Here is a 24,390-nt window from a genome sequence, read left to right on the forward strand (position 1 = left end):
GAAAGCTCAGAAAGTAAAGTCACCAATCGTATGAAACAATCCTACAAATAAAACTCTTTAATCTTACACATAATGTTTTCAAACGTACAGGTATAATATCCTATAAATCACCAATAAAGGCTCATCCTTTAGACTGTAACATTATAAATTCATAATGTTATGGTGAAACTTAAGCTCAAATTTGGAAGAACGGGAAATCTAAAAATGTGGCTTAAAGAGATATACAAAATTGGAAAAATAAAATATTTACACTCAAAGAGTATGGTTAGTAGGTTAGTAAAAAGTGATATATACATAAATACATGAAGTAATAATATCTGCATAATGCATGAAGCAATAATATCTGTATAATACATTGAGCAATAATATTCGCAGTTTTCAGCACACCTTTCCGTCACCAATCGCAATGTATCTGTCAAGGTAACATCCATATTTGAAGGGATAATCATCAGATATATTCTTTTTTACATATTTTGCCTAATTGTCCTACCAATTTGATCAGGAAACATACATGGGTCATTTTAATCATAGTATACCATATTTATTTAATTGGATATTCATATCCAAAAAAATCGAATTACCAGCTCTACGTGTAAGAGAATAAAATGTTATTGTTTGCCATGTGTGCGAATTTAAAAAACAACAACAACGTGTTCCCAAATTGCCAAAATGTGTTGAACTTTGATGAATTTCTTATGTGTTCTGATAATAGCAGATCACTGATTGTTTGCGAAATGTGATTCGGAAATAATTTAATATATTTCTATCCAGACAAGACTTGATTATTAATAACTCTGCATTGCTGGAAGTCTGGAACAATATAATATGTTTTACCGTGCCTAATATTAAGACAATCACAACAAGGTGTCAAAACGGTGAAATTACTTATAAGTCTTTGACGTTACATACATCTTTCTGCTAACTGTTAATTACTATTTACAAGGTCAAACTCCAGCGGGCCTATAGAAACCCGTATTTTTATGATTAGGCGGGTAGAAAATCGAACCTATAAGCGGTCAGTTAATCTTATCTCCTCCCCGTAGCTATGGCTTAAATATGAGAAATAAATTGCCGTCCTCCCTGTAGAGAAGGATGGAAATTTCCCTCTATTTCTCGTATTTAAACCCTAGCTACTATTTGCGACTGCAAGGCTGATGAAAAATATATCTATTATATTCAATTCCCGTCGATCATGCCACTGTTTTCCCATGTTAAACACACATTGTTTCCACTGCGACTCATCAATATTTATCATCAATCTAAATAAACTTGACCCTACCCCCCCCCCCTTCTTAGGCTGATATTTTAATATTTGATATGAAAGGTAAACATTTGCATTTGAAAACTCTATATGTTTGACTTAGACACACCTTAGCTTCCATAACCCTAATCGTAGATGACATGGGGACCAGTGTTCCCGCTAAGGCCGTATGACCCAAAATTGGCCCAAAAGGTGGCAAATTGGAACAGATGAATTGGTAAACAAACTAATAAAGTAATGACAAAATAGTGTCCTTTTATTAGTAATTGGGCCAATTTTATCATGAAATTATTACTTTGATCCAAGCTTGAAGTGCTTAGCGGGAACACTGGTGGGGATGAGCTTGTTGATCGGACCATCCTTTGTGAAATCCATGTCTATGGATTTAAACACTGGTGGGGATGAGCTTGTTGATCGGACCATCCTCTGTGAAATTCATGTCTATCGTGTATCTAAACACTGGAGGGGATGAGCTTGTTGATCGGACCATCCTTCGTGAAATCCAAGTCTTTGGACTTAAACACTGTTAGGGATAAGGTTGTTGATCGGACCATTCTTCGTGAAATCCAAGTCTATGGATTTAACCACTGCTGGGGATGAGCTTGTTGATCGGACCATTATTCCTGAAATTCATGCCTATGGATGTAAACTTGTAGAATACTTTCATTGCTGCCAGATTCACATCTGTGGTGATTGCTCCTTTGTGGTGTTTGCTCCTTTGTCGAATTTCTCAACATCTTTGTAGCTGATTTCCAGAGAGAAGTACAGATCTTAGAAGTCGCTTGGGGTGAGTGACTCAACGGCGTCTCAAGTATCTATATATATATGAATAATTTAAAGAAAAATATCTGAATTCACACGGTATGCATTGCACAATAACTAAAGTGTAAAAATACCCAGGGCAAGGGGTGCTGGGTATGCGGCTCGAGCTGGCGAACCCTATCTATTTCTAGGGGTAAGTTTACCAAAAATAGGAACCGGAATGATTTTCATTATACAGTTTCACATTATTGCCGATTTTACATTTATATCCCGCAAGCGAGCCAAAAAACTATATTTTTTTTAAACATATCCATATCTAAGGTTTTACATTTCTAGCGAAAAAAAAACCTTGCCCATTTGAGCGGCACATCATCGTATAGGGGAGACCGTGAAGTGTTCGCCATATTTTTTCTGAGTAGCCTAGTAAATATATATTGGGCAGTCATTCTTTTCCGGTAAGTTACTAATTTATTGGAGGGGTATAATAAGCTATGTCAGCTAAAAATGTAGGGGTCCAAAGTGAGCAAAAACATGCTTGTTTAAAACGTCAGGGGAGTATCCTTTAAGACATAAACGGTGGTATGAGTAATACTGATACCACTTAACTTAATAAAAACATGCTTGCCAGTAAGTAGTCTTACCTTGTTTAAAGGGATATTGTTATCAATATATTGCATAAGACACCGTTGGGAAAACACAGGGCGAACTTTCCCCTTCACATACAGGGCGTACATGCCCCAGCATTACTTTTTTCTTTACCTCGTGTTATGTCTACCAAGCACAAAATGTCGATCTTTTAATTGCATACTATGTTAGGCAATCGTTTACCTTTCGTATTAATATACGAGTGAAAACCGTCTCTGCAATGTCTTTATATTATTACGATATTACGATATTAAAAATTCAAAAAAAAAACTTTCCTGACATTATTTTTGTGGCGGACTGTCTTGTTTTCTTTGGTACTTAGCTGTGACGTGTGCCAGATAATTACATCATCATGGTACTTTCCAAGCAGTCACGATATCAGAAACACGTGGTGGGCGGACTTGCCCCAAGGGAGGGCACTCCCTGATCTTCTCTACCTCATAGTATGAGTACCCCTTCCCCCTGAAGGCTAAAATTACGCTAAAATTTCACCAAAATCTGCAAAATCTGACATATTTTTTGAAAACATATTTTTAAACAAATTTTCAATTTGCCCCAAATTGGCAGCCTTTTAAGATTTTAGCAAAATTAAGAACACAAATCTTTGGTCGGTCGGTCGGTCCCGTAAAACATGTTTTCTTTTGTTGCCTAAACGTCCTTTTACTGTCCTGTACTGTAATATTCTGTAATGGGTATGATGTATGACATATGAGCCGTTTAATAGGTAATTGAAATATCCTTGTTCTACACAACTCACACAATTAGGACAACAGCTATTTTTCACAAATCGTGCCAAATATGTATTTATTCTTTTTATACTATAAAAGGAAAAGATTATTTTAATGTAAATGGCACGTTTATGTCCATATACCTTAGACGATCTCATAAAACTTATTGTAAGGTAATACACTATTTTAAAGTGTTGCGATTTGGTAGTTCACAACATCTTGCGAATGGTAGTGAGCTTCGGCAAAAATTGCAGTTCTCATTTCCTTGCGAGCGTGTAGAAGAATTCAAATATCACAGAAATGCTTTTATAGGTCATGTGGTTCTTGAGTTATGTTGTAAAGAGGGCTGAAACAACAACACTTTTGTAAAATGTACATAACTCATCAACAACAATAAATTAAGCTTTTGCAAAACATCCAAGTGTTATTTTTCAAAAATATATTGATCCAGACAATAAAAATCGATTTTTTTGGCTGCTTCGACCAACAATACCGCATCTACCCTTAAGCTCATGAAGGTTCACCAGCCCCGTACACGCCCTTTCACACATTTTCGAGGCTAGATCGGTGGTTGGTCGATATTATTTTCTCTAAAATGTAAGCAAAGGATGACCAACGATTGACTGAATGAAATGTATTGAATAGAATCAACTGTAATAAAAAAAAAAAAATTAAAGGCTTACTGAAATTGGATTATCAAGCAGACAATTTAGTACCTGTAATTTGGGCGTATACAGCTCAGTCTTCATCATCATCTGAATTCGAACTTGCAGGACACGGGGACTCCTTTGTGCTGTGTTTCGTTTTCTCCGTGAAGCCAGTAGCCCTATCAGTGGGGTTATCCTTTTGTGTCTGTAGTTGAGCGAAATAAGAAATAAAGGTAAAGATTTTTTTGCAATAACATGGTTACTTTGATCTTCAGCTATAGACAGTGGTAAGACCACTTCATGATGTTTATTTTTCATTGTTTATTGTCTTGAGGTTAACATTTGTTTATTTTGCCACCCTTGGTTTACCCTTAGCTTACTTTGATTTCACTGGCAACGTTTTCGAACTCTTCCAATGCATTAGCCAGATGTACGTATTTTGTTTCCCCCTGCAGTGCATCAATGAAGGCATTGGGCCAGACTTCCTCTTTGCAACGAAGCAAAATTCCTAGCAGTGTCTCGACAGGGTCGCTGGATTTTTCAATCTCTGCGCACTCGTGTTGCAATAGAAATTTCAGACGAGACACCAACATTTTAGGATCCATGTCCGCTTGTAGCTTTGGCCTCTGTCGATTCAGAACAGTCCTCCATCTCAATATGTTCTCAGACACCCCTAGTGTTATTAAAGAATGTTTGATTCTTTATTTATTATACTTATTATGAAAGAAAGAAAGAAAGAAAGAAAGAAAGAAAGAAAGAAAGAAAGAAAGAAAGAAAGAAAGAAAGAAAGAAAGAAAGAAAGAAAGAAAGAAAGAAAGAAAGAAAGAAGATTAAAATAAAATTATAATGCTGCTGGTTTATTTCAATCGGATTAACCTCTCTATTAACGCGGCTGTGTACTCTAGCCATTGTTTCTTTCTCAAAATTGAGTTTTTATGATATGTTTGTACCTTGTTATGTTTTTTTATAAATACAAGTAATGAAAATCCAGATTTGTAAACTCCAACTGCAATATTTTAAGGATTTTATTTCACTATTCCACTCGTGTTTGAAATTGAAAAGGAAAGAAAATCTTTGTTGTACCAGCAAGGTACACGCGCGCAACAACTCATCGCGTTGCGTATCGCGCAATTTGTTAACGCACAAATACGCGACGCATACGCGACGCTTATCTGCGTGCGCGGCGCATCTTATGGAAACACCACGGAAGCACTGATTTCACAAAAACCTAGTGGTCAAATGGCTCCGTTTTAGCTGATAAAATGTGGGTTTTTTCAAGTTCTTTCCCCGATTTAAATATCAAGTTATGAATGGATTTCGCTCAAACTTCTCAAGGGGCTGTGGATTTACCCGATGTTCACGTAATATAAGTTACAAAAACGAAAACTGTCGCATTCTCCTGTGAGATTCGATGAAAGTGCAAAATGTGACCACTTTAAACTTCAACGGCCATTATTTCAATGTTCATTTTCTCGGTAAAATGACGATTTAGGTACACGATAACTCAATAAATACAGCATCTATAGGTAAGCAAATATGATCATCGTAAAAAGCATGATCGACTCAAGAAACGGTTTTCTCATTTTTTATATTTTGGTCTATTTCCGATTTTGGGCATCATTTTGTGCAAATAGGCGTTTTTGAATTTTAAAAGTTCATTTTGATGCCTTATATGGTCAATATCTCAAAAAATAAGGCCAATATCAAAAAATAAAAAACCGTTTTTGGAATGGAGCCTCAAGATTGAGCTAAAAACAAAATAAAATATTTTGGAAAGAGTGTTTTTTGTTATGATGTACCTAACAAATATTGCCAAAAACTCACTTTTTGTGATTTTCTTCAAAATTGTTGTTTTTACCCCAAATCTGTATTTATATTAAGATTTATTGATGTCTTGCCTTCATAAAAATGTATACTTTTATATGTTTTGCGCGAATAATTACAAAGTTATTGCACTTTTACTACATGCATGTCTGAGAGTACACAGCCACCTTAAGTCATGTTTACGGTACTGCATAACTTTTAAGTTTAATTTAAAAAGTGGTGATTTCCAAATTCAGAGGCAATTGCACGCCGCTATAGCTACGCGCCATTTCCATGCAAGTTTTACAGTAGGTTTGTTTCATATCCCTGGTTACACCCAGAATGTAAAAATATCAAGACAATAAAACATATGCGAGAGTCTTTAAAATCTTGGCAAACTTAAGGGTGCACTTGTTAACAATTGTAAGTAAATACAATGGCTAAATTGCAAAATCGTCATGCTGACTCGCTCTGATAATGACGTTACTAGAACAAAGGCATAATTTTAATGTTAAACTTGGGCAGGCTGGGGTTAATTTTTGTCGAAAACAGACCAAAAGGAAGGTGCCGACATATCTAGTTTTGTGTCAATTATATTCCGGTATTTCTGGCCAGGTGGGCAACTTGAATGTCCCTGCTCCCGGTCCGTACACCTAGGTGGGCAACTTGAATATCCCTGCTCCCGGTCGGTACACCTCTAGGTATATTTATTTTAAAGTCCACAGTGCAAAACTGCACATTATTTCTGATCGACTTTTATAAATTGCTATTGGTTTTACTATTTTAACACCGAAATTATGACTATTTTGTGTTTAGAGTCCAAGATAGAGTATACGGTTGGTGATGGAAATGGGTGTACGTGGAGCGTTCATGTTTGTGTGGGTCTTTGTGTAGGGTGCGCAAGTTTTTGCAATCATATTCTTACCTGTGTTGGTTTCTGGATCATGGTCAGCATCTGTGTAACAATAATAAAGAAGTATTCCTTTAAAGGTTTATATTCTAGCCGCGATGTGAAATTCCTCAAAACTAATTGCAGCGGAATCCAGACAATTATTTTTCCTCTGATGAGTGGAACAATTTGAGATACATTACAAAATAATGGGAATACTTTTAAGATTTGGTCCCACTGTGAACCTTGACTCCTCGTGGGAACCAGAGTGGGCATAGAAAAAATTCCAATCAAATTGTTTATCATTTCAGGATTAAGGATGCAAAAAAGTATTGGTTCCAGTAATGTAGGAAAGTAAAATCCCAAACCCATTGCGCCACGTACTCTATTGACCAATTTAGCTCGTCATGCTCAAGATCGCGAAATTTTTGAGGAAAAATCGAATTAATTGTTCTTGTGATCGCACCTAGAGGAGCACAAAAGGTACCCGTGACCAATGGTAGGACAATTACATCCAAGATGTTATGTGTAGGCCTACACTGAGTCCGTTTTAAATTAGCATGGAATGACTAGTTTATGAATTTGGGCACCATCTTGGATTCATGTACATTTTAGTAGTGGCTCCTAGATTTATTTTGATTATCATGCTTTTATGAACATACAAGCACCTTTGAAGTTTTAGTAGTTGTATATTAATACCATAAAAGACTCATTAACTTACTGTGTCATTTCATCATTGTTTTCAAAGGCAGCTATATATAGAGTTGGGTAATTTTTAGTAATATGGCATGTATGGTGGGTGGTTTCAGTCGATTACCTATTTTTTGTTGTGCACACATGTTGACAAATATCTTATAATCTGAAGATAACATCAAATAGTTCCATAACATCCTAAGACTATAAAGATGAGGTTTTAAGGATTTAAGTGGAAATTTAAAATTTTGGCCGCCATCTTAGATTAAGGAAAAAATTTGAGGCGTGCTTATTTTAATTCTTTCATCCAAAGTAACATTCATGCCAAGCATGGTTTTGATAGAAAAAAGTGGTAGTTTGTTCTTGGGATGGACCTGCCAAATGTTGAAAATCATTGCAAGCAACTGAATAGAGTTTTGTAGGTTAATAGTTAATAATGGCTCAGAATGGAATGTGGATGAAAAAATAAATTACGATATACTTACGATATTCTGAGATTTGTTACACTGGCGGGAAAACGTTGCATATTTCTGATATTGGCTAAGTAGGTTACACTTATAATCCGTTGCAGTTTACAACAGCTCACTTTTTAACTTATAATTCGTTAAGAATTGAGGGTTTTACACACCAGGTAAAGATAACCTCAAATTATTTTTATATAATTGTCATACTATTAAGCTCGTGATGTATGGATATACTTACCAGCTCCAATGCGTGCATTTATATCTCTGAGAAGACCACTCCAGTTTTTATTGAGCATTTCGTCGGTGCCTACATGATAATACATTTTTGTACCGCAGAATGCGCCTAACCAATCATCTGGTTTGAAGTGATCTACTTTGAGAGGGATGATAGGGACTTTTCTATTGTACGCATACTCGGCTTCTGAAATAGAAATAGAAACAAAAGGTAAGAACTATTAAGTTACCCCTATTCGCCGTAGAAATGACGTAATAATCGGATTAACTTCCATAGTAATAGATGAATACAATTTTTGAATATATCGCCCTGCACTACAAACTGAATACAATACCACTCTTTTCAAAGATACTAATCTTACAGGTGCGAGTGATCTTTGATCTCTATGGTTCAATGCATAGGTACGGTACCGCGTGAACGTTGAAGTGCAGGGGGATGTATTCAAAATTGCATTCTTCTATTGCTATGGTAGTTAATCCGCTTAATTACGTCACTTCTGCGGCGAATATTTGCATTAAACGAAACTGCTACTTTCCATTCATTAGTATCACTTCATTGTGTTAATTTAACCATTTGAATAATATTACCGCAAAAACTCAATACTTAGCATATATGCTTACTATCGAGCGCTTTTAAAACATGCAAACATGCAGAGCCCCATCCACAAAATTGTAAAGGGTTTTGAGCAAATCATCGATACACATAGTTATATACGAACAAGTAAACCTGCAAATGTGTGTCTCAAGTCCATGAGCTCAGATGGTAAAGTGGCGGAGTTTAGTACAATTTCATGTTTTCAAAAGGGCTCGATAGTAAACAAATATGCTAACTATCGATTTTTTTACGGTATATGTTAAATCCGATATAGTCGTGGAGCATCTGTTATACGAATTTTATATTTTGCCAGGAAAATATGTAGACGTAGAACATACATGTAAATGTTGGACGATATACATATAATTCGAACTATTAATGCATTTCGACGTTGTTTCCGTAGTTTTACTTAGTGTTTCTAGCCATATTTCATTGTATTTCTCTTGTTCAAAGTGTGTTGAACTGTCGAATTATCTAGATAGTGTGGACAGTTCATTAAAGTTGAACTATTCAGATTATTTTGACCTGTCAAAATTATCTATATAATGTGGCTACCGTCTACATTACTAGTTAATAGATTTCGATTGGATTCAATTACATGGACGCAGTATAGACCACTTGACATCACTGTTTATCAACAAAGGCGAGGGATTCGTCTATCGATATGCTCGAACGAGCCGCTACAGTGTTCAATGGCTTTCCTGTACTATATGAAATGTGGCGGGCGATTTAAAATACACATGCCCTTAGCAGACTACGATGCGTACACACACTGCAGGGCAAAGAACAATGGAAATAACCATAATGCGCGCGCATACTGCCGGGCAATGACGTCACATGTCAAGTGGTCTATAAAATATGTTCATACTTTAACGAAGGGCTCGCTGCATTGACGTAGAATATGGGATGCAATCTCTTTTCGTTACTCGTTATATATTCTCATTCTATTTCTAGTCATGTTTAACTTGTAACGAATGTTTGATGAAGTGAAGTTGATAATATATTTCCACAAGACATTTAAGATCAAAATATGTAGAGTCTAATATGGTTCTTATCCCATTCCATTTGTATTTATAAAGTGAAATATTTATCACACCTGTTCTGCAATTTTGGCTGTTTTGGTACTTCTGTGATACACATGCAAGAACGACATCAGCATTCTCCACCGCTTTGGCCATACATCCAAGAATACTCACTTCTGTAACAAAAACACACATCCACGCACGAAACCGAATTACATTCTACATGTACATGTAAATAGGCATGGATTTTATACAAATCACATATCATTTACATTATTAATATCAGTTGGTCGTTAAAACCAGTGCTTGGTAGCACAAATGTCGTGATGTGAACAACTGGAGGTCAGAGGTTATAGAAAGATCATTATGGCACAAATTTCATGTTCTCTGGAACATAAAAATATACAAACATTACAAACTAGCACACGAGATCAACTCAATGATGCTTAATCGTTATTCTTAATAAAACAATATACAGGCGAAAGAAGAATTATGCATTGCACACTAGCACAATTAAACATGAATTTACAAATGGAAACATGACATGCATAGGCAGATTTACCAGAGTAAAAAACTTCGTAAATAGCTGCCTGTGCGGGACTTGAACCCCAGATCTCTCGCTTGTCCACTGAGCTACACAGACTGTCCCTGATAAACAGGACTCAAGTCTTGTACTAATTTCATGTGATTTTTCTATGTTACTTCTTTATTTCGCTCATGCATGGATCTTTTTTTTTTTTTTTTTTTTTTTTTTTTGTTTTTTTTTGTTTTTCCATTTTTATTCTCCTGTACTTGGGCCTGGTGGAAAGGAAAAAAACATACAGTCATGGTCCACCATACCCCATCTTAATTACTGTAACCAAGATACATACAAAGATCAGAATATGTATGAGATTTTAAATAATACCGCCCCACCATGACAACAGGACCCAACCAATACCTCTGTTAAAAAGAAAGAGCAAATGCTGCGCACTACCAATCCAAGAGTGATGAAAAAGCCAAGCAAAATAAGAAGTGGTAGCCCAGCAAAAGCATGAAAAGGCCTACACAAAGGTAACTGTTGGGTCCCCCTGCCATGGGTGGGCAGAATCAGCACTATACAACATATACTTGTATAATATGAACAAATTATGTTGGTTACATGTACATCAATAAACTAGACCAGGGATTTTCTACACAAAACAAAAATCCCACCCAAACACCCCCTCAACAGTCAACACACACCCCCCCATCCCCCAAACACACATACATGCAGACAAGTGACAAAACAAAACACAAATAACTTTCCCATATCACAGTGCAAATAGAAATAACACACAATGATCTTTGAAAATTACATCCCATTAAAAACCAAGATCAAAGGAAAATTTCTTGAAATGATTACCCAGTTTTCCTTTGCTTTCTGCAATTTTATATTCTGTGCCAAATTTAACTTTCACCATGTTCTTGTAAGCTTGAAAACTAGGGTTGACATCCTGAAATTTGCATCTATGAATATAATATTTCAAACATAATACAAGAAAGTTGATGGCATTTTTATGCGCAGAATCTTCAACATCCAAACCAAACATTTTCTGAAAATTTGAGAATCCAAAACACTCACCGGTTTTACTTTCGATCCAGGCACTCAAGCTATCCCACAAACAAGTAATTTTTTCACATTCACAAAACAAATGCACCAGGGTCTCATCATTTTTTTTACAAAAAAAAAAAATGGAGAATCGGTTCTACCAATCTTATGAAGAAATTTATTAGTACAAACAGCTCTATGAAAAACCTTAAAGTAAAATGCTCTCATCTGAGTTTCAATACTGCAAGTAAAGTTGTTATCATGAATTTTACTCCACTCAATATCATCATCAAGATTCAAGGCATCAATCCAAAATAGTTCAGTGTTTACAGGGCTGTACTTTGCTTTCAAAATATTGTAAGAATACTTGGTAATTTTGCCATTTTCAAACAAAGTAGCAACTATGTTATCAAAAATATTCACCTGAACCGTTTTGGGACTGTAGAACCAATCAATTAAAATACCGTTCATAAGTGAGTTGTATTTTCTTCTGTCCCTAATAGAGATATCAAATTCCATAACAAGATCTTCAAATGTTTTCACAAAGTTATGTCCTCTATTAAGGTCATTCAGAGTGCAAATACCATGTTCAAACCAATCCTGATAAAAAAGAACTTCTTAGTTTTAAGACGCACCTTCCGGTTCCACCAAATGGAGTTCTGAAGATGATAATCATTGTACCCAAGGTTCTCTTTCACCTTATCTCTGAACAAATACCAAACCCTGAGGGATTCAGCTAACTGTGAATTTTTAGCAAAGCAAGAACACAATTTGGCGCATCAGCTTTCCATAAAACTGTAGTATCGTTATGAAATACCTGAAGAACCTGTGTCTCTAAAAGTTTCCAAAAGCTATCATAATTGGGGTCTAGTAAATGTCTTGACCAAACTAATTTTTGAGCTTGGGAAAAAGCTTCAACATCAATCATACGCAACCCTCCATCACTGTAGTCATTGAATAAATAATTTCTTTTAACCCTGTCATTCCCACCATTCCAAATAAATTTAAAAAACAAAGTGTTCAATCTCGTAAAAATGTCTTAGGAATTGTAATACACAAAACCGAAAATAAATATAAAAGCTGTGGCAGCAAAAGGCTCTTAATAACAGTAATTTTACCAATTAAAGACAAACTTCTTGAACGCCAACAACTCAAAATTTGCTGAATTTGATTCAATTTAGGAATGAAGTTCAACTCGTACAAAGAATTCACATTTAATGAAAAATTAACACCAAGTGTTTTAAAAGTATTCTCTTTCCAAACAAGACCCTCATTACTGAGGGGCTTAATTTCACTACCCTTCAACCTACCAATATGAATAGCCTCACATTTAGACATATTTATCTTGCATCCAGATAACCCAGCAAAAGTCCTAAGTGAATCAAACAAATTTCTAAAAGACTCAAAATCCCCATGCAAAAAACAAGTTGTGTCATCAGCCAAAAGACTCAATTTTTTCTCAACATCACCACCAATCCTAATGCCATTAATGTTCTCATTGTTCCTGATTGAAATTGCAAGCACCTCGATAGCGCAAAGAAACAACAGAGGCGAAATCGGACAGCCTTGAAAAATGCCACGTTCCATAGAAATACCTTCGGAGAGAAACCCATTATTACTGACATAACTTCTCCTATTATAATAAAATGTTTTCACCCATTGAATGAAATCTGAGCCAGAATTAAAGGCCTCCAAGACCTGAAACAAATAATCATGCTCAACAGAGTCGAATGCTTTTTCAATATCTAGCAACACTATAGAGCCAGGAATGTCATTTGAGTCACAATAATCAATCAAATCAATAATAGTTCTAACATTATTGCCTATATTCCTCCCTTTCATAAAACCAGTTTGATCATCATGGATGATTTCATGCAAAAAAAGCTTAAGACGGTTAGCCATAAGTTTAGCAATGATTTTATAATCTGTATTAAGAAGCGAAATAGGGCGATGATTTTTAACAAAGAGAGGATCCTTATCTTTTTTTGGAAGTAAGGTAATCACACCATTGCGTTGTGAACTAGACATGAAACCTTGCTCAAAAGAGTAGTGATAACAATTTAAAAGCATGTCGCAAATGTCATTGAAAAAAACAATGTAAAACTCAGCTGGCAGACCATCATAGCCTGGGCTACGATTCATATTCAAAGACTTCAAAGAGGTTAAAATTTCGGCTTTGGAAATAGGCCTATTCAGCTTATTTTTACTTTCATCCATAAATTGGGGAATATCAAGTTTATCTAAATAAGAAATTATATTATCCTTATTGCTAGGAGAAGATTTGGAAGTGTACAAGGTTTCATAAAAAGAGTGTAATTCATTGAGAATATCTTTCTGATCTGAAATGATGGAGCCGGTATCATTTTTCAAAATATGAATATTTTTCTTCTCACTGGAACGTTTCTCAAGATTACAAAAATATCTGGAACTTTTTTCACCATGCTCTGCCCACTTAATCCTTGATCTAATTGTCAAACCAGCCGTTTCCTGATCCACAATTTTGTTTAAATCCTCTTTCAATGAATCCAATTGTTCAAGCAAATCAGAAAGCTGCTGTGGAGCATCAGGACTAACATTAGGAATTTCATTATTAATTTGGTCAATTTTAGTTTGAATCTCCTGCTTGTTTTTGATTTTTTCTCTCTTCTTTCTGCTACAATACTGAATGCAATGGCCAGTAACAGTACACTTAAAAGCATCCCAAATGATATGGGGGTTACAAGAAGTATCCCTATGGATATCCTTGAATTCAGTAATTTTGTTCTTAATAAAAGAAACAAAATCTGCATCGTGCCTGAGATAATGGCAATTCAATTTCCAATAGCTTTTGCCTCTTGGGGGATCATTAATAGAAATTTTACATTTCACAATTGAGTGATCAGATTTAATCCCACAGACAATTTCAGATTGTTTCACATTATCAGCTAAATTTGAGGAAACTAAAATGTAATCTAGCCTAGAAAGAACAGGAGGATTTTTTTGATGCCTCGTAAAACCACGCAAAGTTGGATGCTCATTCCGCCAAACATCAATCAAATTGAATTCATCCATAAGGGCACTCAATGCTTTGGAAGCATTTTTATTACTATGAGTTGGGCATGAGCCACGGTAGTCAAGCGGGCCTAATGCAACATTCAAATCACCAGCAATTACCAACCGAGACGAGTCAAGATTGTCTAATTTAGCAAAAACCTCAAAATAAAACTCAGGATCATCATTATTAGGCCCATAAATGTTCACTAAAATCATATTAAAATCATCAATTATAATATCGAGAATAAGAAATCTACCTTCAGGGTCCCTCTCAATAGTATTGACAGAAATTTTGTGATTAGACTTGATCAAAATTCCAACACCTCTGCTACTAGAAGCAAAATTTGAAAACCAACAATGACCGCCCCATTGTGAACTCCAGAATTTTTCATTAGAATCAGACGAGTGCGTTTCCTGAAGAAAAATAATATCATCACCTTTTTTATGAAAATAACTAAAAACAGCTTTACGCTTAAACCCATCCTGTAACCCTCTGCAATTGAAAGTGGAAAATTTAAGAGCCATTAGTCACAATTTTACAAAAATCTGAGTTGCAAAAAACATTCAAATAAGTTCTCATTATAATCAGGGACCTGAATCATTAAAGAAAAGAAATTAAGAGGCTTATTATTCCAGATCAGCATAAAGAAATAATTGAATTTAACACATGAATCTGCAACATGGGAAAAACAAACAACAAAACAAAGACAAAACATACAGACAACACTGACCCCCACAAATAACACATACACAATCTCATCCATCAGTGACAATCCAACAATTAGATCGGAACTTCAAGCAAGCACACAGTTCCAATCTGTCGGTAACACACGCTCACAGGGGAGTGGGTCCCCAAACCATAAAAAAAGCACATTTTTAATCATCAAATCTAAAGCAAGAAATAGCCTACATGTAAAATACTTTATGTGAAACAAAAAATGATGCAAGGCAATTAACATGAAGAAAAGTTTGTGATATGTCACCTTCACTCACATAAAGACATTTTGAATGAATCCAAAAGAAAAGTTCTATTTCAAATTGTCAATCAAAGTCCATTTTCAAACAATGTTTATGTTAAAGTACATGTACATGTACATACGACACCAGTGCAATTTACATGCACAAAGAAATGTCCTGATTTATAAAATGAAAACACAATGAATTATGAAACACGGCTTTAACATGCAGTACTAGCCTGCAGAGTCTTAAAATGTTCCAAAAGAGTTTATCTTCCTGATGGTTTATACTAGCTCTTTCAAGGTTCCGTCACCATCAACATACTTCAAAACTGCTGGATACTTGAAAGCCTTTTTACCTTCACCTCTCAATTTCAAAGTTCTATTTCAAATTGTCAATCAAAGTCCATGTTCAAACAATGTTTTATGTTAAAGTACATATACGGCACCAGTGCAATTTACATGCACAAAGAAATGTTCTGATTTATAAAATATGAGAAACTCAAGCTTTCAGTTTCAAATGAAAACACAATGAATTATGAAACACGGCTTTAAAATGCAGTACTACAAGCCTGCATATTTCAAAACTGCTGGAAACTTGAAAGCCTTTTTACCTTCACCTCTCAATTTCAGAGTTCTATTTCAAATTGTCAATCAAAGTCCATGTTCAAACAATGTTTTATGTTAAAGTACATATACGGCACCAGTGCAATTTACATGCACAAAGAAATGTTCTGATTTATAAAATATGAGAAACTCAAGCTTTCAGTTTCAAATGAAAACACAATGAATTATGAAACACGGCTTTAAAATGCAGTACTACAAGCCTGCATATTTCAAAACTGCTGGATACTTGAAAGCCTTTTTACCTTCACCTCTCAATTTCAAAGTTCTATTTCAAATTGTCAATCAAAGTCCATGTTCAAACAATGTTTTATGTTAAAGTACATATACGGCACCAGTGCAATTTACATGCACAAAGAAATGTTCTGATTTATAAAATATGAGAAACTCAAGCTTTCAGTTTCAAATGAAAACACAATGAATTATGAAACGCGGCTTTAAAATGCAGTACTACTAGCCTGCAGAGTCTTAAAATGCTCCAAAAGAGTTTATCCTCCTGTTGGTTAATACTCTTTCAAGGTTCCGTCACCATCAACATATATCAAAAATGCTGGAAACTTGAAAGCCTTTTTACCTTCACCTCTCAATTTCAAAGTTCAATTTCAAATTGTCAATCAAAGTCCATGTTCAAACAATGTTTATGTTAAAGTACATATACGGCACCAGTGCAATTTACATGCACAAAGAAATGACCTGATTTATAAAATATGAGAAACTCGAGCTTTCAGTTTCAAATGAAAACACAATGAATTATAAAACACGGCTTTAAAATGCAGTACTACTAGCCTGCAGAGTCTTAAAATGTTCCAAAAGAGTTTATCTTCCTGTTGGTTTATACTCTTTCAAGGTTCCGTCACCATCAACATACTTCAAAACTGCTGGATACTTGAAGAAAGCCTTTTACCTTCACCTCTCAATTTCTTCAAAGCTGGCAAAAGTTCTTTCCTTTGCTGCGTGATCCGCTTGCTGAAGTCTTCCGACACAAACAGATTCTGATTTTGGTTTTCATACTTCTTAGATTTAAATACCTTAATAGCACTCCTACGAACTAACTCCTTGGAACTCCAGTTCAGAAAACAAACATGGATAGGGCGAGGTTTTCCCTGACTTGCTCTTGGAGGACCAGAAGGTGTTCTGTGGGCTCTCTCGATGATGAGATCGTCAACGCCAACAAACTCTGCCAAAAAGTCAGTCATAAAATCTGAACAATCAAACTGGTTCTGCTCACGACCCTCTGGAATGTTGAAAAGACGAGATTGTTTCTGCGTGATCTGTTCTCCAGATCGTCAATCTTATCGTAAGCTGACTCCAGCTTCTTCTCCATCTCTTGAAATCTGTCATCACATTGAGATGTGTGAAAATCCAAAGCCTGTTTCAAATCTTGAATTTCATGGCCTATTTCATGACGTGTTGTGGTCATAACACGATTAAAACGTTCCTCAAATTGTGTAAACCAAGTTGGTGCTGCATCGGAACCATGGGCGCCGCCATTTTGTGATTCTTGGACATGCGTAGTAGATTCCATATCGGTAAGCTTACCAATATCCATGACTTCACCGTCTTCCTTTTTGCGTTGTTTGGCGGTACTGTCTCGTTTCGGGCTTTCAAAAAGCCTCTTACCCGTGCCCGTGTCCTTCTTATCACCCTTCATGTTGTAAAAGGAGACTAAACTTGCTTCAAATCAATGAAAATAACTACTAAATTACGGAGCACCCACTCCACACGTTCACTCACTCTGCGTACATCACGTGACCTCATGCATGGATCTTACGTTTTCTCCATGCACGCAGTATTTTAGTCCCATTCGTTAGAGACCGTATACGCCGTAGAAGTGACGTAGTTAATCGGATTAACTACCATAGCAATAGATGAATATAATTTTGGCAATATCGCCCGCACTACAACGTTCATGCGGTACCGATGCATTGAACCATAGATGTTAAAGAAATGCTAATCACTTGCACCTGTAAGATTAGTCTCTTTGAAAAGAGCGGTATTGTATTCAATCTATTATATGATCGAAAACAGGTGATGAGTGCAACCTGCTGCAGTGCAGCGCGGTATATTCAAAAATTGTATTCATCTATTGCTATGGTAGTTAATCCGATTATGACGTCACTTCTACAGCATATAGGCCTTATGAGCTATACAGTGCGTATCAAAATATAGTATACTTTGAAGAAAATGCCACTATAGATTTTTTTAATGAGGCATTTGGTTCTAAGGCTCTAGTTGATAGCTGAATCAACATCTTGTCTTCCCACAACTGTTAAATCACTGGCGTATAATCACTAATAAGGACTAGTGGCTATGAGGGCCGAATAAACATGTAGTTGCACAAAGTCAATAAAATCAAAACAACATGAAAATCGCTACTATTCCTCAGCTGTATGCAGATTTCAGCTTCCCTCAACATGGCACTCACACCACGTCTGATGAGAGGTCTGCCCTGCCTGAGGATGTCAACTTGTGCAATTATGCACACGTACGTCGGCTATCCCCAGAGTCTATATCATGAACACATTAACGAGTCATTTCCGGTATGTTACTTAATACCTTCAAATGAATGCTGCTGCAATTTACATAATAAACTGATGTGGCACGTGCACATATGCATCGGCTATGGCTAATGTCTATAATTATGTTGCAAACATAAACGAGGTTCAAATGTCATTTAGTGTCATTTTTGGTATGGGGTCAAATACCTTTAAATCGATGCTTCTGTCAAAAATGAAATAACAAAATGATAACACTCACACTTATGCATTGGCTATAGCTAGTGTATATAAGGCGTACACATAATTGGGATCAAATGTCATTTAAACAATTATTTCCGGTATGGGGTCAATACGCTTTAAATTATTTTCTGCCACAAATTGCATTGCAAAATGACGTTTCTTTTGCATATACGTTGTAAATACTGTGGCATTTCGCCTATGCATGGATCCTCAACACATCATAATAATCGCCCTCTTCTTTACGAGTTAATAGCTCAAAAGGTTCAATACCACTAATTTCCTAAATAGAGTTTTCAACGTAAAAATAGGTGATTTCAAACACGATTTTCTAATACATGGTGAAAATACATTATTATCAATTAAGAGTAGAAGGTTTAAAGGGCAGGTCTATAGCAAAAACAAGTTTATCTCTATTCGAAGAGAATAATTATTACATTACAAGTTGACACTTGTTGCAATTTTTGTGTGCGTATTTCTCCTGAAAAAGGAGAAATTGTGTGGGTAAATTTCAGCCTCGTACGTGTTCTTCCCCGTTTGAAGCGTACGTGTTCTCCCCGTTTGACTGATGACAACAGGATTTTTTCTCAACATGGACTTTAAAAAGTCCACTTTATTTCTTAAATTAAAAAAAGGGATAAATATGGAAAAAAAATTCATCTGCAAATTGCAACAGATTTTGATGATTTAGGCTACTAGGTCTAGAGTTCTGGTTATATGACATATTAAAGGTTAAGGTTTGAAATTATGATTTAGGGTTAGGGTTTAGATTTAGGGTTATGTCATAGAGTTAGAGTGTAGGGTTATGATGTAGGTTAGAGTTTAGATTTAGGGCTCAATGCTCTAGACACTAGTGGAAAATTTAAAATGAGAATGCTTTCAAAACGATGAGAATTGGACAAAAGTATTAGTATTTAAAATGTTCTCATTTATATAAATTTTTCATCCAAATGAATGAGAAATATTAATTACCGTGTCAACAACCTGTCACAAGTGGTTAATTTTCTCATTTAAAACAATGTGACAGGTGGTTGACACGTTAATTGGTCTTTCTCGTTCATTTGAATGGGAAAGTTTTATATAAATGAGAAAATTTTAAATTCTCATACTTTTGTCCAATTCTCATCGTTTTGAAAGAATTCTCATTGCACATTTCTACTAGTGAGAGTTAGGATTACACCCCCCCGTATAAAAACATTGTTCCATGCATCTCACAGGTACATGTATGCATGGCTGCATATTGCCTGGCAATAGGGCTATGTAAACAATGACATGTATCTGTGTGTTGACACTGCACGAAAAGATGTGAAGTGGCTAGAGTTCATGTTGGCTATTACATAACAAAGCTAATACTGATATAATGGGAAAGTCAATGACTTTGAAATGTAAAATTTTATACTTAGAACAATTTTGATGGTTTTCATTTTGTGGCAAATTTGCACTCATTTTAAATAACTGTCACTCTGACTGTGTGTGTGTGTTTTTGTTAATCCACAGGCCTTTTGCCAATGACTGGTATGTCAATGTTTTCTGAGTCGTAACATTATGCGGCATGTTGAACCGTAAAATTGTGTGTATTTTCTGCAGAATGACGCAGCACCTTTAAACGAGTCGTAACATTTAATACGCGGCATGTTAGACCGTAAAATTGTGCGTATTTTCTGCAGAATGATGCAGCACCTTTAAACGAGTCGCAACATTACGCGGCACGTTGAACCGTAAAATTGTGCGTATTTTCTACAGAATGACGCAGCACCTTTAAACGAGTCGTAACATTACGCGGCATGTTGAACCGTAAAATTGTGCGTATTTTCTACAGAATGACGCAGCACCTTTTTTGAGTTGCAACATTACGCAAGATAAGCTCATTATGCACTTACTCGATTTCACATTGCTATGGCAAGATATTATTCATCTAAATAGCATGTATAAGGGGGGAATAAACCTATAAGCTTACCAAATATTTGTGTTGAGCCCTGTCATACCTCTACACGATCCTAGTTTATAATACTCACATGCCTATAGCACACTTCCAAATGTCCGTGAATCCATCATGAACATGAAATTAAACAGGCTTTTATAATGGTTATCCTATCTGATATCACGTCCATGCTCATACACTTTGTCATGATGCTGGATTCGGCAGCCGTGACCTCCACAACCGTATCAAAATAAATTTTAATTTTCCAACTGAAAAATATTATGTCAGTCCAATCGCAAATAATTATAATCATGCATTATAATTGAAAGCAAAACAAAGTCACCAAAATGCAGATTGTGCTTCAATTCAATGAGTTTAAATTCTGCACTATAACGTGTTGCACAATTTTTGCATTTCCGGTGTGGAAGCTTGCCCATTTCACCCCCCCCCCCCTTCACTTGCTTTTAATACGCTACGCAAACCATGAAATTCTTTAGAGTAATTGCAAAGATTTGTGCCAAGTCTACAAATTTTACAATAAGCAATGAACTTTTTAGACTGCGAGAAGCCTGTTACATGTCTGTCCTTTAAAAATATAAACTTTTTTTCATTTTTTAAATGATCAAAATAAATTGCAATTTTTAGATAATTTTTTTGTTTTGATTCCAAAAGTGGACATTTTTGAGTCCATGTTGAGAATAAATTCTGTTTGACGTAGGTAAATGAAGCGGACACTTTATCGTGCTCTCATCATACAATCACAATCACAAGTTTGACATTAGCAACAATAAGTTGTACTATCACTTACCATAACAATGCTGCATAACAATACGCACGCTATTGTTCTCTTTCGGGAACAAAGCCCACACAGTAATTGTTACTATGCGTTTGCTTTGTAATATTTCATCCAACTGAAACTATAGCATTGCTATACAGGGAAATCAGATACATGGGATTGTGGACTAACACGGTTTATATGCTAGTCTCAGATGAAATTCTAAGCTCAAAATTATGTATTTATTTTTTAGGCCTAATATTTCTCATGTTATTGATATACATATGAATTGTAATATCACAATTGTCTAATATATAAAAAAGAAGCGGTTGTTTAAAAACCATGAAATTTGTAATACTTAATTTGGAATTTGTTTCTGTCAACAGCAACAGTATACGTTCTGTCCATTGAGAGCTTTTATAGTCCCTTTTCTCACAGCGGGCACATCTCATTTCATGAGGTCACCGGTTTTCTAGGCCAAATCTGTCTCGTTCGAAGGAACTCACCGCTTAAGTTGGTTTTTGCAGAATATCAATTTTAAACGTCTTATTTTCTCAAAAAAGGAGTCATTTTCATTGTCCTCATAATATTAGCTTGCCAATGATATGATGTTGTTTTTGCTATAGACCTGCCCTTTAATCCTCAAATGACCAACAATTCAACATTTTGAACCACTGAAGCGTGAAGACCACAATTTTACAGTGGATATGGGTACACCGGCTGAGTGGGAAAATCGATATGCAGAGGATGATTTTGGGGGACTTCTCATTAATACTATAACACAATGGTAGAAAACATTATATTTCTGCATGTTACTCTAAAATGTGCAAATTTTAGGCTATACAGCTTGCAATTTTTCAGTGATTTTTAATCACCCTTATCAGAAGCCATGGAAGAAAATGGTCCCATTCTTTTTTTCAAGCACTGCCCATCTCTAATTATGGTATTTAACCAAAATCTTTGCATCAAAATAAAAAGATTTGATGCCTCATTTGTCTTAATAGCCCAACATCTGTTGCCAATGTTATTCTTTGGATGAAAAGATGCCTATTCAAAAGCTGCACCTAAACTCAATGAAAATGTTGATTTTGTTGTTAGAGTGCATAGTCACCACGGGTCACCCTTGACCGTCATGTAGAGAATGTAATGGTCCACTGACTTCAGTAGCCTTTTAGTGCAACCTTTGAAATTGCAGCTTTTTTAGTCAAGGAGTCACATTTCAAACATTAGGTATCAAAATATCCAGAAATAAACTGGGTATGTTTTTGTTATTTCAGTTTTTAAAATTGGTGCATAGATTTAAAGTTATTGTCTCGTATATAAAGGTGGGCACAAACACTCACAAGCTATGCCCACCGTACAAAAATATAGAAGCAAAGGAACAAACCAGTAAACAGGAAAAAACAATCAATATACATTATTGGTTTATGATGGCAAGTATTGCTGTTGCAAGTACGACTGACTCACTTATGTACGTATTAAGCCGTAAGAACAAAGGTGGTTAAACGTTTTCTCACTACAAAAAACCTTCATTTACGAGCAATGGAACCATGAGGTTCTTTATTCACTGAAGTGTGCATGGGCTATTTTTCAATTCTGTACTTTTGTTCAACCTACATATTCTTCTTCTTTTCTCTTTCCATTATCGTCGTCTTTTATTACACAGCCGTGACGTTAGTCACGGCTCTAACGTCACGGCTCTGTCTTTTTTCTTACAGGTTCTTTCTTTCGTTCTTTCTTTCTTTCTTTTTTACACAGCCGTGACGTTAGTCACGGCTGTGTCTTTTTTCTTACAGGTTCTTTCTTTCTTTCTTCTTTCTTCTTTCTGTCAACCATTACATTTGCTCTAGCACTGACATGCTTACATCGATTTTGACCTAACTTGGTCACAATGATCATTGACCGTGCCCCTACATCTCACATGAAACTTGTAGGGTCAAAGGTCACGCAGGGGTCATAGGGGTCAAAAACGTGATTTCAACTCAAAATGCATCTTCTCCTACAAAGTACTAATTGTTATTAACCAGTGTCTATATGGTGTACACAGATTTGGTCATTAAAGGGTCACTTCCGGTATAAAACGAAATAATTTAAAATGCATCTTCTCCCACAAATTACGTAGGACAGTGACACCACTTGCACACATGCATTGTTATTACTCAGTGTCAATGTGGTGTAGACAGATTTGGGGTCAAAGGTCATTGAGGGGTCACTTCCGGTCTGAGACAAAAACCTTCAACATGCCCCTTCTGCCACAAATAACATGGCAAAGTAATGCCACGTGCACGCATACATTGACATTAGCCAATGTCTATGGGGTTTTCATATATTTTTGGGTCAAAGGTCATTAAGGGGTCACAACACGGCTGTGTTCGTGGTCTTAGACCACAGCTAAGTCTAGTTCTTCTTTCTGTCAACCATTACATTTGCTCTAGCACTCAGATGCTTACATCGATTTTCACCTACCTTTGTCATAATATTCATTGACCGTGCCTCTACATGTCACATGAAACTCGTGGGGTCAAAGGTCACGCAGGGGTCATAGGGGTCAAAAACGTAATTTCAGCTCAAAATGCATCTTCTCCCACATATAACGTAGGACAGTGATGCCACTTGCACACGTGCATTGTGATTACCAGTGTCTATTTGGTGTACACAGATTTGGGGTCAAAGGTCATTAAGGGGTCACTTCCGGTAAAAACCAAAAACCTTCAAAATTTTTTATTAGCTAAGTAAAACATAGCACAGTAACGGTATGTTCACATATGATCTGCAGTCATCCAATGTATATGTGGTATTTTTTATTTGGGGTCAAAGCTCATTAAGGGGTCACTTCCGGTATTAAAAGAAATATCTTTAAAATGCATCTTCTTCCACAGATTATGTAGGACAGTGACGCCACTTGCACACATGTATTATTATTACCCAGTGTGTATGGGGTGTACACAGATTTGGGGTCAAAGGTCATTAAGGGGTCACTTATGGTATAAAACGAAATACCTTCAAATTTTTTTATTAGCTAAACAAAAGATA

General features: G+C 35.8%; 2 protein-coding genes across 2 annotated transcripts in view; both read right to left on the reverse strand.

The window, feature by feature from the left end:
• Positions 1 to 841: 841 nt before the first annotated feature.
• LOC140142631 (uncharacterized) lies at positions 842 to 8,310 on the reverse strand. The gene is made up of 5 exons (XM_072164636.1): positions 8,131 to 8,310; positions 6,772 to 6,801; positions 4,424 to 4,716; positions 4,113 to 4,248; positions 842 to 2,076 (listed from the first exon to the last, which is right to left on the reverse strand). Exons 1-4 carry the CDS (start codon positions 8,213 to 8,215, stop codon positions 4,135 to 4,137), a joined length of 522 nt encoding a protein of 173 aa, XP_072020737.1. The 5' UTR covers positions 8,216 to 8,310; the 3' UTR covers positions 842 to 2,076; positions 4,113 to 4,134.
• An 8,808-nt stretch (positions 8,311 to 17,118) lies between these two features.
• LOC140142232 (uncharacterized) overlaps positions 17,119 to 24,390 on the reverse strand; it is a 76,104-nt gene continuing 68,832 nt past the window's right edge. Inside the window, exon 11 of the mRNA XM_072164200.1 lies at positions 17,119 to 17,600. Coding sequence (XP_072020301.1) covers positions 17,119 to 17,600 — 482 coding nt within the window. The remainder of the gene's footprint in view (positions 17,601 to 24,390) is intronic.

Source organism: Amphiura filiformis, chromosome 20 (genome assembly GCF_039555335.1).
Source record: "Amphiura filiformis chromosome 20, Afil_fr2py, whole genome shotgun sequence".
Lineage (NCBI taxonomy): Eukaryota > Metazoa > Echinodermata > Ophiuroidea > Amphilepidida > Amphiuridae > Amphiura > Amphiura filiformis.

Excerpts from the sequence above, each read along its gene's own strand:
- LOC140142631 (XM_072164636.1), bottom strand. The coding sequence starts at position 8,215 with ATGTATTATCATGTAGGCACCGACGAAATGCTCAATAAAAACTGGAGT. Across the intron at positions 6,802-8,130 it reads AAATGCACGCATTGGAGCTG|ATGCTGACCATGATCCAGAA; the intron begins GTAAGTATATCC and ends ATTGTTACACAG. Across the intron at positions 4,249-4,423 it reads ACGTTGCCAGTGAAATCAAA|ACACAAAAGGATAACCCCAC; the intron begins GTAAGCTAAGGG and ends GCTCAACTACAG.